Here is a 16,664-nt window from a genome sequence, read left to right on the forward strand (position 1 = left end):
ACATTAACACGTAAATGCTACCAACCCAGAGAAGGGCAACATGCGGAAAATAGCATGTCCCATTTAAAAAAAAACAGGACATTTTAGAGAAAACCCAGCATTCATAGCCATTTCTATTTCTTTAGTCTGGGGGAGTATAGGAACATGGTCTGGGGAAGGAGTCGTGTGAGGTGAATTCTGAGTGCTTGTGAGAAAACTCCAAGAAAAAAAAAGACAAGAGTCTTGTGACCTCAGTTTCCTAAAAAAAAACCCCACTGAATTGTTCTTGGCTTGAGCTTTTGTGCCCCTCCTAGTTATAGCAGACAGGAGTGAGTTTATGTCAGATTATTCATTACAACTCTCCGTTGTTATCTGTTTATATGCCACTGCAGCCCGCCTTGTAACTGTACACGTGACTCTTCTTAACTCTCAGAGTACAAACTGTCTGATGCTCTGAATAAAGTTGGCTACTGCATGAGACTTTAATTGGCCTTATTCACTGACTCCATTTTCCCAGGCCTCTCTGCCAGCTAGAGCTGTAAACGGGAGTGATAATATTAGGGCGCCCTATATAAATGCCTAGAGAGACGTTACTCTAGAGCATGGTTCTCAACCTGGGGGTTGTGACCTCTTTGTAAGCTGTATATCAGATATTCTGAATATCAGATATTACATTATGATTCATAACAGTAGCAAAATTATAGTTATGAAGTATCAGTGAAATGATTGTATGGCGCAACAGAAACCTCTGTCAGCACACAACAAAAATATGAGTCCTTCAGTACCTTTGTTTAGTGGTGATTTGTTTTATTTTGGTCTCTGTAACTATGAGTCACCTCTGGGTAAATATGTGGTCACAGCTTCGAACCTGAAAGGATAAAGGAAAATGGCCCTGAGCCCTGTCCCCAAAGCTACCTTTTATATCCGGAGACAATGCCATGAGAAATACAGGAACCCAACACAGGGTCTGTAACAGAAAACAAGGTTTATAAATACTCGTCAAGATGGCCGGATCAAGGTGACATTTTGAAAGATGAAAATAAGAAAAACAGTAAAGTGAGGACAGAGCGGGGATGAGCAGTGGGGGACTTGTGGGAGAGCGGCCGCAGGAAGTTCTCCACCATCTAAACACCTCCGATCTAGTGTCTGTCTCTTACCACATGCTTTACTGATGTTCAGCCAAGTAACAGGGCACCCATCAACACCAGTGGCTTTTAACACATGTGACTTCCTCAGAAGATCAGTAACCCAAAACTCAACCACCCTCCTTCCAACTCAACCGACACATTTCCTAATCCCTTCCACACCAGAGGTGCTGCGGTTGGCATGGTCAGAGGGTCACCGAACATGAGGGTCACAGGGGCCACACTGCGATGTGTCGTTCAGCCCACGAGGCAGGACTCATCCTTTTATTTATTTTTTAAATATTCTGTCAAATTGATTAGGTCAAGAAAACAAACCAGAGACTGGTAGAGATAGAAGATATGCAACACAGTTTTCCTTTCTTTGCATGAGCTCGACCATGGGTAAATAAACACAAACTTAAAAGAGAGATAGAAAAGAGTGAAGGATGGCAGAGACTCCACAATTGGGCAAATGCTGACCCCAGTTGCTGCCAATGGAAACTGAGGTGGAAGCCAGCCCCGCTAGTGTCTTACAGGCTAGACGCTGGATGTCCTCCAGGGCAGCTGTCCTCTGGACATGTCTGAGTGTCACTCAGTTCCCAAAACAGGAATCTAGGTCAGTGAAATCCAGCAACACTGCCCAGTGATTGCTGGTGGTTTGCTCCCTTGGAGAAGATGGGGGGGGGCAGTTCGGAGGCACTGGGAAGGTCTGAAGTCTTTTCCTAATCCCTCCAAGGCTACCCACCCCATTCTGGAGGTTTCCTTGTGTCATTTTGCTCAGCACTGCTCTCTCTTCTGTAGTCCCTCAGCAACAGGGTCCAGTTCCCCTCTCCCTGGCCTTGCCTCTGCACTGCCCTGTCCATCCTCACACTGGCTTCTCTCTCATTCCTGAAAGACAATATCCGACTAGCTTTCTGAGCAGAGCTACTGCTTCTGTAGAGTCAGCAGAGCACAGCATCCTTTGGAGACCACACTCTGATTGACCCTCTCCTAAAACACAGAGGGCCTGTTGTGTGTGCCCATCAACTCAGAATTCAGGAGGCCGTGGACCAAGGACCATCAGCCTGAGCCAAAGACAGATCCTGTCTCCAAAGACCAGACAGACAGACAGACAGACAGACACAGACACACACACTCGCACACACACACAGATACACACAGACACACAATTTTGTGGCTCTCCACAGATTGTAGGTAAAAAAAAAAAGCCCAAATCCTGTGGCCAAGGACAATACCACATTAGGCGAGACAGTAGGCCTCCTTTGAAATGATCCTTATTGATAGCTTTATAATTACATAGATGCTACCCCCCCCCCCCCCCGCCCCCAGACAGGGTTTCTCTGTAACAGCCCTGGCTGTCCTGGAACTCACTCTATAGACCAGGCTGGCCCTGAACTCACAGAGATCTGCCCGCCTCTGCCTCCCAAGTGCTGGGATTAAAGGTGTGTGCCACCACTGTCTGCCTGTTACTTTTTAAAGGTAGTTGTGCACCCTTACATTTGATGGCAATTGCCTTGGTTGGCCATCATGGAGTCCCTGCGGGAAAGAAGGCTCCCACTTCTTAGCGAGGCTGATTCAACTTTTTTATTCCCAGAATAGACTGAGCACAGGACACGGGGTCAAATGGGGAGAGCGAGAGGCACAGCCAGGATGACAATCCATGAATTTAGATTCTAGATGCTCTGCTTTGCTCTCAGAGTTGCTTTGACTCTGTGGGTAATCATGGTGCTTTAGTAAAATCAACACGGGATCAGTTTTCAAATTCTCCTCTTCCATCAGAGTGGCTTGAAACTCACTTTTCTTTTACTTCAGGGCCTGATGTTAGGTGGTGTGTGTGTGTGTGTGTGTGTTGGGGGAACTGCACAGAAATACAGAGGTATGAGTCATAGACAAACTTCCTGTTCTCAGAAAATGATAATATTTGTTGAGTTTTGGTAAAACGGAATATTTAAAGAAGGAATTTCAGCATGTCAAATGGACCGAAAGCTGGACTCTAAATAACTACCCTGTTAGGTATTATATTTCAAGTTTGGGTTATGTTGGATTTTATGCATCAATTAAGGTTAGGATTTCTAGACCCCCATAGCTTTAGTTTGATGCTTTCTCTATTTTGCACTCATGTTACCTGGAGACTGGCTTCTTCGGTGGCTCTTTATCTCTTTATTGGGATGCTAAGATACAGGTCTAGCAAGTGGCTCATATCCTTGAACCAACTTGGTCCTGTGGAGGCTGGATCTCTCCTCAAACCTGGACCCTCAGAATTTTCCTAGACTGGCCACAGTAATGTTTTCAGACAGGCCCTTAGAGGATTTTAAGTCACGTCTCTCACTAGGGACTGCTAATTCGAGGTGATTTTCTGACTTTTATTTTTGTGAGTCTTGGATGGCAAAGCCCCACGTGGGGGCATGTGCCTGCCGCTGAGAGATGGCTGAACTCCTGCGGTACCCAGTGGAGGCAGCACAGTACTTCTGATGCCCCTGTCTATAATGGACATGTTGAACAGCACTTTAAACATAATTTCTTTCCTTTTTCCCCTTTCTGCCATTTTCTTGAAAGTCCAGAAGAAGAAAAAATGTGCACATCAATTATTCTCCTTTCTCCCACTTGGCCAACTTCTCCTTCTCCTGCCTTGGCTGTTTTGATTCCACAGTTTCATATTATTTATTGTCTTATCATGCCAAAGCAATTTATTTTGGTCACCCCAGCCTTGCTGGCACTGGGTGCTGGGAATACCGTCAGATGTGGTAACTGCTGCCAAGAAGCACACACAGTTGGTGTAAGCTCTGCTTGCTCAGTATTTTAATTTCTTAATACAGCCCTGGTAGACTCAAAGATACCACTGCTTTGTGAATCTGATGAACACACCTGGAACGGGTGCCCAGATACGAAGACAGAATTAAACCCAACAGGACTGCCAGTCTACCTTTTACAATGAGGTCCCTAGTGGGAAACCCTCTATACTTCTCTGGGACAAGCACAAAGACAATGTCTTTCTGTTCCCATTTCAATCACTCTGTTAATACTCATGAATTTTCGCTTGTCCGCTGGTTTTGCTATTGTTGTAGCGTCAGTAAAGGAAATTCCAGACAGTGAAAAACCATGTAAAATCCAAACACATTTAGGGTTTTTCCATCTTCCTTTTTCTTTTTAAATATGGCCATCTAAAATGACATGGACATTTTTGGACATAAAAATCAATGGTAAAGCTGAGTCAAAGCAAGAGGAAATGCGACCTGAGTGGCTTGGATTATATAGTTAGTCATTCAAAGAAAATCAAGCTCCGTGCATGCAATTCAAAGGAGCTGCAAAACAGCCTTTGTCTTCATTCTAGGAATCTTGGATATGCATTCAATTATTTCAGGAAGCAGACCAGAAGCCTAAGAGACGTTCCCATTGGAATGCACCCGGAGCATTTAATTTAAGATTTCAAGCCTACTGGGAATTCTACTGACTGTACTCCAGCTCATTTACATGTCAAAGATATGAAAAATAGAGTGGAGATCTTATAATTCTTCCTAGTTTTAAAAAATAATTCAGTATAATATAAAAGAACAGGATTTTTATTTCTGTGTTTTTGGAGACAGGGTCTTACTATGTAGCTCTGGTTGACCTTGAATTTGAGATTCAAGGATATATTCCCACACCTTGCTAAGAACAAAATTATCAATGGAAAGGAAGAAAGGAAGGAAGGAGGGAGGGAGGGAAGGAAGGAGGGAAGGAAGGAAAGCTTGTCTGTCCAAGGGAGAACACAATTGCTCTCCAGCTCTAAGTACAGAAGCTAAGAACGTTCTTTGTGTTGACTGGCCAGCAGATGGCAGAGCCCTTCAACAGGCCAGTCTTGTATTTCTTCTAGGTTGGGCCAGCAATTTCCTCATCAACTAATTTTCTGAGAGTTTTAACTAAGAGCCACGTAGTGGCTTGAATAAGAATGCCTTCCATGGGCTCAGATGTGTGAACACTTGGTCTCCAGTTGGGGGTACAATCTGGAGAGGCTGAGGTGGTGCCACCTGGCCGGGAAGAATGCCCCTGGGGCAAGCTTTGAGAGCTAAAACCTCCAGCTGATATCAGTTTCTCTCTCTGCTTCATGCTTGCTTGCAGGTCAAGATGCTAGGTCTCTACTTCCAGCTCTAGTTGCCACACCTGCCACTTGTGCCCCTGCCTCTTTGATGAGATGGGCTCTTTTCTCTCTGGGACAGTAACCCCAAATAATCTATTTCCTCCATCACAGCCACAGCAAAGGGACTAAGAGAGGTCACTGCTTCTTCCTGCCACTCTTTCCCTCCCCCTCCATCTTCTCCCTCTCCCCACTCTCTCCCTCCCCCTCCATCATCTCCCTCTTCCCTATTCTCTCCCTTCCCCTCCATTCTCTCTTTAAAAGTTCCTTCCCTCCTTCCCTCTCTTCCCTTTGTCCCCACTGTGACTGGAGGATTGAATGCTACCAAGGAGATTAAGTTAGAATTATTGCAAGAGTCTTCTGAGGGTGGTTATTAGAAACTGTCCTCCTGTGACAGATAGCATGTAATTAATCCTGGCCTGTGGAGAGGAAGGTGATTGATTTTAGATGGAACTAAAAAAAGAACAGGGCAAGAAATGGCACAAAATGAATTTTTATATCTTCCTTTATTAAAAACCAACAAGCTGGTCTGTGAGAACAGTGGGGATCACGTGGAAGATGAAGTGGGGGTGTGGGAGGCAGACTGAGGTACGCCTGCAAATTAATCACCATCCACTTCCAACAACAGATGTATTTTTATAACACACTTAGGAATTGCTTTTGCTAAAAGTATTGAGTTCTCATCTGGGCCCACAAGAAGACTTTATTAGTTACTTTTCTTGTAGCTATGATCAAACGTTTGACAGAAAGCAACTTGGGAGGAGGATTTTGGCTCATGTTTGAGAAGAAGCCATGTTGGAGTTTATGATGGTGGGAAGTTGTAGGCCAGGAGCCAGAGAGGAAAGCGGAAAACAGAGGCAGACTACGAACTTTAAGTTCCTGCCTCAGCATAGCACAACCTTCAGCTAGCTTTAGCCCCTAGTGGTTCTACAACCTCCAAGAACAGCACCATGAGCTAATGACCAAGTGTCCAAACAGCACCTGTAGAGACACGTTCACCCTCTAACATAAACTAAATGTAGGGCAGAAGCGTGGCATCTCTGATGCCTCTTTGTCTCTGTGTCCTTTGATTGACCTGCTTACCCTGCAGGTCAGCATGTGAATTATCCCCCTTTCTTAGGTCTGATCGGTTCTTGTCCTCAATCTGCAGTCACCTTGGACTGAAAGGGGAGAAAAACCCCACAGTACAGACCACCCCTTAGATGAGGGTGACTATTCATGAAGGCAGGCTGTACCCTAGAATGGCACTATTTCCCAAGAATCACCTGATCCCTAGAAGCAGGGAGGACTTGCTTGAATCATCTTGCTGAGCTGGAGTCCAGACCACATTCAATGAGCCCACACTTAGATCAAGGTAGCTTACTTATATATATTCTTACTTACTTATATTCTCGTTCCCTGTCTCCATTCATCCTCTGTTTAAGCCTAACACTCATGAGTCTCCCAGACATGGACTTGGGGTCACTAGCTACCTAATAAGATACTCCCCCAATCATGATGGAATGTTGATGGGTGCCACCTTGTAACCTCTGCACTATGAGTTTATGAGTTCAATGGCCATGCCATGTCCTGAAGACGGTGTTTTTTCCCCATACTATTTTACAATTAGATTTCTTTCATAAACAATTGAGCAAGTGCTTTATATAAACTTCATTTGCTTTACCAGAAGAACTAGATTTATTCTAATCATGTAAATTGGATACAAACATAATAGTCCCCATTAATAAGATTGAATATATTCAACCAAGAGGTACTCCCTCCTCCTGATAAATTGGGAGAAAATTTAGCAACATTACCACCTACTGGAAAAGTAGTCCAATGTGCCCTACCCCCATAGCCACAATCCTTTACTAATAATAGTATATGTAATTTCCCTTGTGTTATGGGCTATGGACAACAAACCTGTTTGTGCTCAATGACCTTTCTCTATATAAGACCTCAAGCAGATCAACCAGGATTTGGGTAGTTTTCTTTACTTTTTTCTTTCTTTTTTTTTGTTGTTTTTTTGAGACAGGGTTTCTCTTTGTAGCCTTGGATGTCCTGGATCTGTAGACCAGCTGGCCCCCAACGCACAGAGATCAACCTGCCTCTGCCTCCTAAGTGCTGGGATTAAAGGCATGAGCCACCACCACCAGGAAAGGTTATTTCTTTATTTCTTTTCCTTTCTTCCTCCCTCCCTCCTTCCTTTCTTCTTTGTTTTTGAGCTGTTGTTTCTTTGATGATCTTGAGAACTACACTGAGGGTTTTTCAACATCTTTCCCAAATTTATGAGCTTCCTTGGACGTATGTCAGTGTCACTGTGGGCAAACACTAGTGATTCTGAGAGAACTAGAATGACTCAAAGGGATAGACAGTGCGCAGTGGATTTATACTTATTGGTTTCTCCTGCCTCACAGGACCCAATGCAGTCCAAGAAGACCCCCAAGAGGTAATTACAACACCTAGGGTGACAGTGATGATACCGAAGCCATTAAGGCTCTTCTAACACCAGGAAACAGGGCCTTCAGGACTAGCATGTCACTGTGGACTTTGGGTTCTTAGACATGGCCTAATGTTCCCTAAAATTCTATATGAATGGGCCTCTATCCATTTGAGATGTCCCTTTATGGGTGTCTCTTCTTGTATTCAGATCTTTTACTGGAGGAGAAGAAGCTCAGATTTAAAGCCCCGAGCCTCAGTAAATTCCAACAGGCTATTAAAGAATATAGATCACAGACACTGCTTGATCCACCAGTCAGACACAAACGGACGAGTTTTCTAACAGTAAAGATGCATATGAACTAAAATTTCTAAAGAAGACCTGCAGGCCCTCTTTGGACAAGGGCCCTTCCTTTCCAGTGCTGTTATCCCCACAGTGATCAAAGGCAGAGTAACTGCCCCATCTCAGCCAAGTTAAACTATAGAAAGAAGAGGTTAGTTCAAGCCAAGATCTCAGTTTCACTGCAACCTGGATATATATAATGACCATATTCATAAGAACCCACTTCACTAACCAAGATTAGATAGGAAGCCATGGAAAAATGTTTCAGATATATTTCACAAATGCCTGGGGTCTCAGATTTTCATAAATATGTAAAAAAGAGGCTTCAGACTCAGAAGGAAACATATCAGAGAGGAAAGTTTTTGGTGTGTATGATCCACCTCTGTCTGAATGATACGCCCTTTAAAGAAATACCCAAGTGGCCATGGCTTCTTCACCAAGACAATAACAGAGATGGCAAGGTTGGTGAGGAAAATGGTACTTGGAGCCAAATTCACACTTCTCTTGAAACTAGTCAAATTCTGGATACTGGAAAAAGAAAGTAAGTACACACATACATACATAGTATAAATAATTGGAGAAAGGAGAGGCTAGGGAGATTAGCAGAACCACTTTCTGATAAAAAGATAGTTAGAAAAGGTTTTCCAGTAGAAAAAGAATGGCCATTGATCAAACTCTACTACAGAGCTACAGTACTGAGAACAGCCTGGTATTGCCATAAAAACAGACAGGAGGACCAATTGAACTAAATAGAAGACCCAGATATCAACCCACATACCTATGAACACCTGATTTTTGACAAAGAAGCAAAAAATATCAAATGGAAAAAAGAAAGCATATTTAAAAAGTGGTGCTGGCATAACTGGATATCAACATGTAGAGGAATGAAAACAGACCCATATCTATCACCATGCACAAAACTCAAGTCCAAATGGATCAAAGACCTCAACATAAAGCCAGCCACACTGAACCTCATAGAAGGGAAAGTGAGAAGAACACTTGAATGCACTGGCACAGGAGACCACTTCCTAAATAGAACCTCCGTAGCACTGACACTGACAGAAATAATAAATGGAACCTTCTGAAACTGAAAATATTCTGTAAAGCAAAGGACACGGTCAACAAGACAAAACGGCAGCCTATAGAATGAGAAAAGATCTTCACCAACCCCACATCAGATGGAGGTCTGATCTCCAAAATACACAAAAAAACTCAAGAAATTGGTTATAAAAAGAAAAAATAATCCAATAAAAAATGGAGTACAGACCTAAACAGAGAACTCTCAACAGAGCAATCTAAAATGACTGAAAGACACTTAAGGAAATGTTTGACATCCTTAGTCATCAGAGAAATGAAATCAAAACAGCTCTGAGATTCCATCTTACACCTCTAAGAATGGCCAAGATCAAAAACACTGATGACAACTTATGCTGGAGAGAATGTGGGGCAAAGGGGGATACTCCTGCATTGCTGGTGGGAGTACAAATTGGTACAGCTGTTTTGGATGTCAGTGTGGTGATTTCTCAGAAAATTAGGAAACAACCTTCCTCAAGATGCAGTAATACCACTTTTGGGTATATATCCAAAGGATGTTCAAGCATACCACAAGGACATGTGCTCAACTATGTTCATAGCAGCATTGTTTGTCACAGCTAGAACCTGGAAACAACCTAAATGCCCCTTGACTGAAGGATGGATAAGGAAAATGTGGTACATTTACACAATGGAGCACTATACAGAAGAAAATAACATCTTGAATTTTGCAGGCAAATGGTTGGAGCTAGAAAACATCATATTGAGTGAGGTAACCCAGACCCAGAAAGACATTTATCACATGTGCTCACTCATAAATAATTTTTAAACATAAAACAAAGAAAACCAACCTACAAATTACAATCACAGAGAACCTAGACAACAATGAGGACCCTAAGAGAGACATACATAGCTCTAATACACATGGGAAGTAGAAAAAGACAAGATCTCCTGAGTAAATTGGGAGCATGGGGATCTTGGGAGAGGGTAAAAGGGGAGGGGAGAGGAAGAGAAGAGAGCTGAGAAAAATGTAGAGCTCAATAAAATCAATAAAAACCCAATAAAAAATAAAAAAATAAAGTTAAAAAATGGCTACTGAGTAGGTCAGGAGCTGTGCTTTGATTCTGGGTGTCCCCCAAAGGCTCATGTATCAGAGACTTGACCACCAGCCTGTGGCACCACAGGGAAGGGGTGGAACTTTTAGGGTGTGGGGTCCAGTAGGAGTATGCTGTATCACTCTAAGTGCTTTTGTGGGAGACCCTGGGTCCTCAGCCGCCTTCCTTCCCAGCTTCCCTACTGCCCTGAGGTGAGTGGCTGTGTTGCACTGTGTGCCCCTCTTCGTGGTACTGGCTTGCCAAAGGTCAAGTGACCATGGATGGAAGCCACTAAACCCTTGTTAGTCCTTTTGAGCTGATTTATCTGAGGCATTTGTCACGGCACCTGCAGGCCGATGAACACAGTGGGACATCAAGGAAAGAGGATTCAAGATCCAGGAAATTAGATCCTTGAGGCATAAGATACAGCTCAAAATATTTATTTCATCCAACCTCAGCATTTCACCTAAAATGTGGGGAGCATCAGTCTGGCAACGCTTCTGCTTTTGTAAATGACACGTGTTTCTATGGTTCTTCCTGCACATCCCTGTGTCAGCAGGAGGGCTTGCCCTTTCTCAGGTTTACTGGGAGCCTTACACAGGAACCAAGCTGAGCTCAGCTAAATGAGCATCTCAGGTCACCTCCCTGTGATGTCACTGAACACCTGCGTCTGACCCGAGACTGTCCCCTGTGGGAAAAGCTCATTATTTTCCAACTGAGTTTGTCATGCTCTCACTACAAAGTAAAAGGGTATTTTTTGATGTTAGGAACATGACAGGCAGGCACTCGCCTACTCCATGGGCCCATGGTTGAGGCAGTACATTTGCTGATGGAAAAAAATGACCTCCAAAGAGTGCCCTTGGAGCTCACAGGGGCTATTTATAGCTTCTGACACGGGAGGTTTCAGGTGAAGAATGGCCATCATTGTTCATACTCCAAGAAGTTCGGCAGGAAAGCCTATGAAGTCTCCCTAGAATGTTCTAAGAGATGCCATCTTACAGAACTTGTCAATGGGAAGGGAAGGACGAAGGAAAATGGAACACACATCAAGACATACAATGGAAATTGGGGTGTGAGCCCACTTTTTGGTTGTTTGATTTTGCTAGGTTCTCAGTGCTCCTTTTCTTCTGCAATATCAACGATTATCATGTTTGGAGAGAGGAGTGTGGGCCCAGCATCTCTGAAGGAATGATCATTCTACTCAGAGATGTACAGGTACCCAGACTCTTTGCATGACAACTCTCTCTTCCTCATCTTTAAATACAGCATCTGTAGATTCCACCTGCTCCAGTCAGAGGCTGGCAAGCAGCTCACATCTCCTGAGCACATGTTGCTCAGTTTCAGATGCCACTGTGTCCCCACCTGGAGCCCTTGCTCACTGAATCCCACCCTGACAAATGCTCCCAGTTGTTTTTGACCTACTTCTAGTCCTATGTTTCCCCAGAGGGCTTTCTCTGATTAGCTATTAGGGAGCCGTCTGCTTTACTCTGACCTCTGAGTCAATTAGAATTTCATACTATATCATATTACCTTCCACTTTGTGGTGTCACTTTCTCCAGACAGTCGACACCCGCTGAGACAGCAATCGCCATGCCACTGGAATAGGGGACCTAGTCTACTTTATCTAGAAGGGGTTATTTGTGCTCACTTACACAAAGGCAGGGTTCATGCCAGCTTGAGTTCCCTTTCCTTTATAATCGATTCTAAACACATGCAGACCAACTCGGCTCTCATGGACAGATACCACAGTTACTCTCCAAGGAGAAATACCATCTTCCCTGGTCCCCTGGATGGTACTGTTCATCAAATGCTTTCTTTGGAGATGCTATCTTTCCTATACACAGAAAGCCAACTTAGTTCTTCAGAGGAAGCTAAACAAAAGGCAGACTCTACAGGAGAGCAGAGGGAGCCATTCTGACAGAAATCGAGTCCAGCAGATAATTCAGCGACAGCTGTTAAAAGCCCTGGACCTGGATGCTGTCACAGCTACAGTTAGGGGGAAAAGGGGAAAAGGCTGGTGAGCTGCAGATTCCACCAAGGGGAAACTGCTCAAGGCAACCATCGCTTCCTAGTTATGCTGCACCTGGGTTCGCTGAGGAAGAGGAGGAAAGACACGGAAGAGCAAAGCAATACATGGCATATATGGGGCACACAGGTTGCCCTCGCTCCCTTTGCTTGAGCAATCTATGGTTTTGGTTCACACAAGAATCATGCATGCTGACATGAAGGGCCACTTCAGAGGGGGCCCCTGTTCCAGACCACTTAGTGCCAGTCTTGTAACCTCGGCAAAGTACTCCATCTGGCTTATCAGCACAGAGGAGACAATGCCACCTCACCCCCAACCAGGAGTATATATATATTCAGGCTCCGTAAAGGGCCAGACAGGAAGGAACTCAAGGGAGAGTAAGGCCTGCTCTCTACCCTTCCAGAGCCTGCGGATTATCTCCCAGCATTGGAGCTGCAGACTAGAGACGTGTTATCAAAGGGAAAACATGGCAACGTTGGAAAGCCCTCGTCATCCAGGACTTGTACTCCAGATTGAGCTCTGGGACCTCAGACCGCCATGGTCTTCCTGTGCTTTTCGAGCTTCACCTAGGAGAGGAGGACATTTTCTGTGCCAAGTTTATCATTCTAAATAAAAGAAGAAGGCGGCAGGCTCTCTAGGTTCTTCTGAGTCACAGCTTTCTAGAAGGTCACCATGTTGCAGCATAAGCACAACAGAGGATAAGCATATTGTAATGAGCCCCGGATGTAGCAGCTCCCCTCCTTGTGGGAAAGAGAACACTGCAAAGGTCCCTGGCTAGTGAAATGATAAATTTGGTGCGTGTCATCCAGAAACCTGGCCATGTGAGGAAGCCTGATGAGGGATACAGAATGACTGACCTTCCAAGAGCCTTTCCACACTCGGGGGTTCTTAGCTCCTAATGAGGACCAGAGCAGACAGCGCACACCATAGGTGTCTCAGGTGCCAGTCCGTTCAGCCCTCGCCACCCCTGCCCAGTGTCTAGCTGCGGCCAGGCACAGCCTGCTGTACCTAGAGACACAGCCTTGTGCTTACCTTGAGGGCCTTCTGCGCAGATTCACTGGACCCTATAGCAATCAGGTTGGGTCCAGCCATGCTGCAGAAGCTCTTCAGATGCAAAGAATCGGCCACAGGGACTGTGGAGACGGCGTAGTCCTATTCAGACAGACAGACAGAAACACGAGTGGGTTGTTACTGCAGAGCAATTGCCAAGACTGATTACCAATGGTCAGAACCTCACTTGCTCTTCTGAAGGCGACTATCCCAGGGGGTGGGGGTGGGGAGGCAGGGGGATTGACTCACAGGCATTGGCATTACTGCTTGTAAGAAGAAAGCAGTTTCCTTCTAGAGTTTAACCCTGCCACCAACTTTGCTAGTTCTTTGGCCTGTGGGGCAGGTTATTCTGGGAGGGTTGTTTGAATCCCTTGTGGATTCTGGGACAGGGAGAGGTGCCTGTCTGTGTGTGTGTGTGCGTGCGTGCATTTGTATACTTTACCAAATAGGCTGGTGAACCCTTCTTCCTACGAGCAGTAAGGGACCTTGAGGGAAGGGTATTTGTATCTATTCCCAAGCAGGCTGGTGAACCCGCCAGCAATAAATGACTTGATGGAAAGCATGTGAGATACTTTCCACAGTCCCCAGTACACAGCAATCACCCAGTAGAGGAGATCACACATTCTAATCTGAAAATCACATTTCACATCGGACATATCTGCATCTTCAGCTTTTATTTTCTAAAGTGGTTTTTGTCAGGGGCATGCACTAGTGTCTTTATGATTACACCTTAGGAAAAGCCAGGAGGTGAACACACACTCTTTTTTTCCTGAGAGAGCTCAATGGATCCTAATTATTGAGAAATTTGAATTTAATAGACTCTAAAACGTCTAGCAAATGTACAAATACTAAGAATAATTTTTTAAAGCGGGTGAAATATAAACACAATTACTCATGACATATTGACTCAATGGGGCCATGAATATTTATTAAGCAATTACTCTGAGACAGGCATAAATGATCCTTCACCTACCTTAAAAGTATCAGCCAAGATTTCAGCACCTCGCTGGTTTGTCCTTTTGGAAAGGCCCACAAAAAATTCTCTGCCTGTAAGAGATGTGATGGAACATAACAAGTTGCTGACCCCAAGGGGTACCCCGTTTCTCCACCTATAATAACGACCTCCGAGCATCACACAGTTCTCTTCTCCATCAGGAGAGTTCCCCCAAAGAGACAACTGCTCTTCTTCCACAAACAGATTAAATGACTGACCTTAAATAAACCTTTCAAACTCAGGGATAGAAATCAGCACGGAAGTTTTTAGGAGTTGGGGGAAGGGGTAAATGGGTAGTTGTTGCTGAATGGGGATGGAGTTTCAACTTGGGAAGATGAAAAATGTCTGGTTATGTCTGCTGGTGGCTGTCCAGATATACAAGGAGACTCCCTGCTCCTTTACTGCCCCTTAAGATGACTATAAATCTACAACACAAGCCTGTACCTACGGCTCAAGGAACGTCTCAGAGGATGGGCTGGAAGGCTGGGAGAGCCAGAGGAATAGGATGCCTGCGGGGAGATAGTGTTTTCCAGACTTGACAGGGATGCTTTGCTCAAGAAGTATCAACAAAATGGTTCTCGGGAAGCCAATGTCCTCTAATGGTCTCCGTAGTCACCAGGCCTGCATGTGGTACACAGGCATGCAGGCAAAAAAAAAAAAAAACCAACCCATATACATTAAATAGTCATAATTAAATAATTCTGGGAGGTTTTGGGGGAAGAAAAGGATACGATCAAAATATATTGTACAAAAAATCTAAAAAACCCACAAAATGTAAAAAGTAATTAATTAAATAAATAAATAATCACATTTTCTTTCCTTTCCTACCACATTCACTTACAGGGCAATAATCCTACGATCCGGGTTTGGCTGATGGCTCCCTAACAGCACTTAGCACTTACATGGCTCCTTTACCCTTTGTATTATCAGTAAATTGATGTCTCTAAAAGACAGTTACGTTTTCTCTTTTTCCAGAGGGGTCCATATGCTCATTGCTTCACACAAGGCATGTGACCAGTGGCCACAGATATTTCAGTGAGGTGGGACGAGCAAGGGGGTTCAGTGACAATGGCCTAATTCCTCCTTTATGTTTCCCCTCTAAGCTTCCACAGTGGGTTGAGTCTCCACTGATGCCTGAGCACAGATCCACTTTTTAAATTAGAGATCTACATTTACATTGAGAATTCTAAGAAGAAGAAAAAAACTGATCTACTTGAAATATAATCCATAAAGGAAATATAAGCTAATTACTTTCCATTCTACAGCTATAGTAGATCTGGTAGTCTCCAAACTTATAAGAATTGTCACATTAAAAATAAATCTATTATGATAGATTAATGCATTAACAGTTAAATCATAATGGAAATTTAGAAAACATTTAGAACTCAATGGCATTAGAAATATTCATATTAACTAGAGATTCTCACTGGATGTGGTAGAGCCAGTCTGTAATTCTAGCACTGGGGAGGTAGAGGAGAAGGACTGGGAATTCAAGATCATCAACAACTATATAATGAATCTGAAGCTAGCTTGGGCTACATGAAACATTGTCTTAAACAAACAAAACCCAGAAAACAGAGAAGGAAAAAAGATTCAATTCAAAGTAGTATTTGAAGGGAAATCCACACATTAGAGAAGCGGACATTTCAAAATCAGTAAGATAAAATACGAATTCATTATGTAGGAGGGAAGGAGAGAGTATAAATAAAGATATTTAAAAGAAGCAAAGAGATAATAGGAACACAAGAGAAAGGGTTCACAAAAGCCAATATTTAGTCCTCTGAAAAGAAGAATAAAATCAACAAAGTTTTGGAGGGAGGGGGAAGAAACAGAGGGAGGCAGGCGCAAGCACAGCGAAGGGGAAGGGAGTGTAGCTGCGATGGCCACGAACTTTGGAGACAAAGGCAAGGAGATAAAGTCAGAAAATGGGAGTCACCAATGTGGACCCAGGAAAGCCTAAATAGTCGTATAATCATTAAAGTAACCAGATCCGGCTAAAGTCTCCCCCCTAATAAAGTGCCAGGAGCTGTTTGTGTATCTGCCTATCAAGGCAAAGGGCTATATAATATAAATCGTATTGATTCCAAGAAGAGAGAAACATATGAAGTATTTCCCAACACAATATTTGAGGGTGATATAACAGTTCTACCAAAACCAGATGAGAAAAACAGGAAAGAAAGAGTATAGGTCATGGAATCAAAAGCTTTAAACATATTAGCAAAGTAAACCCAACACTGTATGGAAGTGAAGAATGATGGGGCGACTTTATCCCTGATATACATGACTGCTCAAGTATCAGAGGTTGAGATGGAAAAGGAAAATCCTCAAATCATCATACTGAAGCGGGAGAGAGTCCACCCGATAACCCAGAATCCAAGTGTTGGCCTTACAGAGCAGCCCTTATCCCCGAGCCCAGAAGATGGCAGCCACACTGCACACCACTAGTAAAATGAGTATTTGGTGGCATTCCTTTCCACAGAAGACTGCTCC

General features: G+C 43.8%; 1 protein-coding gene across 2 annotated transcripts in view; it reads right to left on the reverse strand.

Annotated features, from left to right (window-relative positions):
* The window catches only part of Ddah1 (dimethylarginine dimethylaminohydrolase 1), a 127,370-nt gene that overhangs the window by 18,392 nt on the left and 92,314 nt on the right, over positions 1–16,664 (reverse strand). For both annotated transcript variants that reach the window (XM_075981146.1, XM_075981147.1), the window contains exons 3-4: positions 14,154–14,227; positions 13,163–13,282 (exon numbers count right to left, since the gene is read on the reverse strand). In XM_075981146.1, coding sequence (XP_075837261.1) covers positions 13,163–13,282; positions 14,154–14,227 — 194 coding nt within the window. The remainder of the gene's footprint in view (positions 1–13,162; positions 13,283–14,153; positions 14,228–16,664) is intronic.

Source organism: Microtus pennsylvanicus, chromosome 7, assembly GCF_037038515.1.
Source record: "Microtus pennsylvanicus isolate mMicPen1 chromosome 7, mMicPen1.hap1, whole genome shotgun sequence".
NCBI classification, from domain to species: domain Eukaryota; kingdom Metazoa; phylum Chordata; class Mammalia; order Rodentia; family Cricetidae; genus Microtus; species Microtus pennsylvanicus.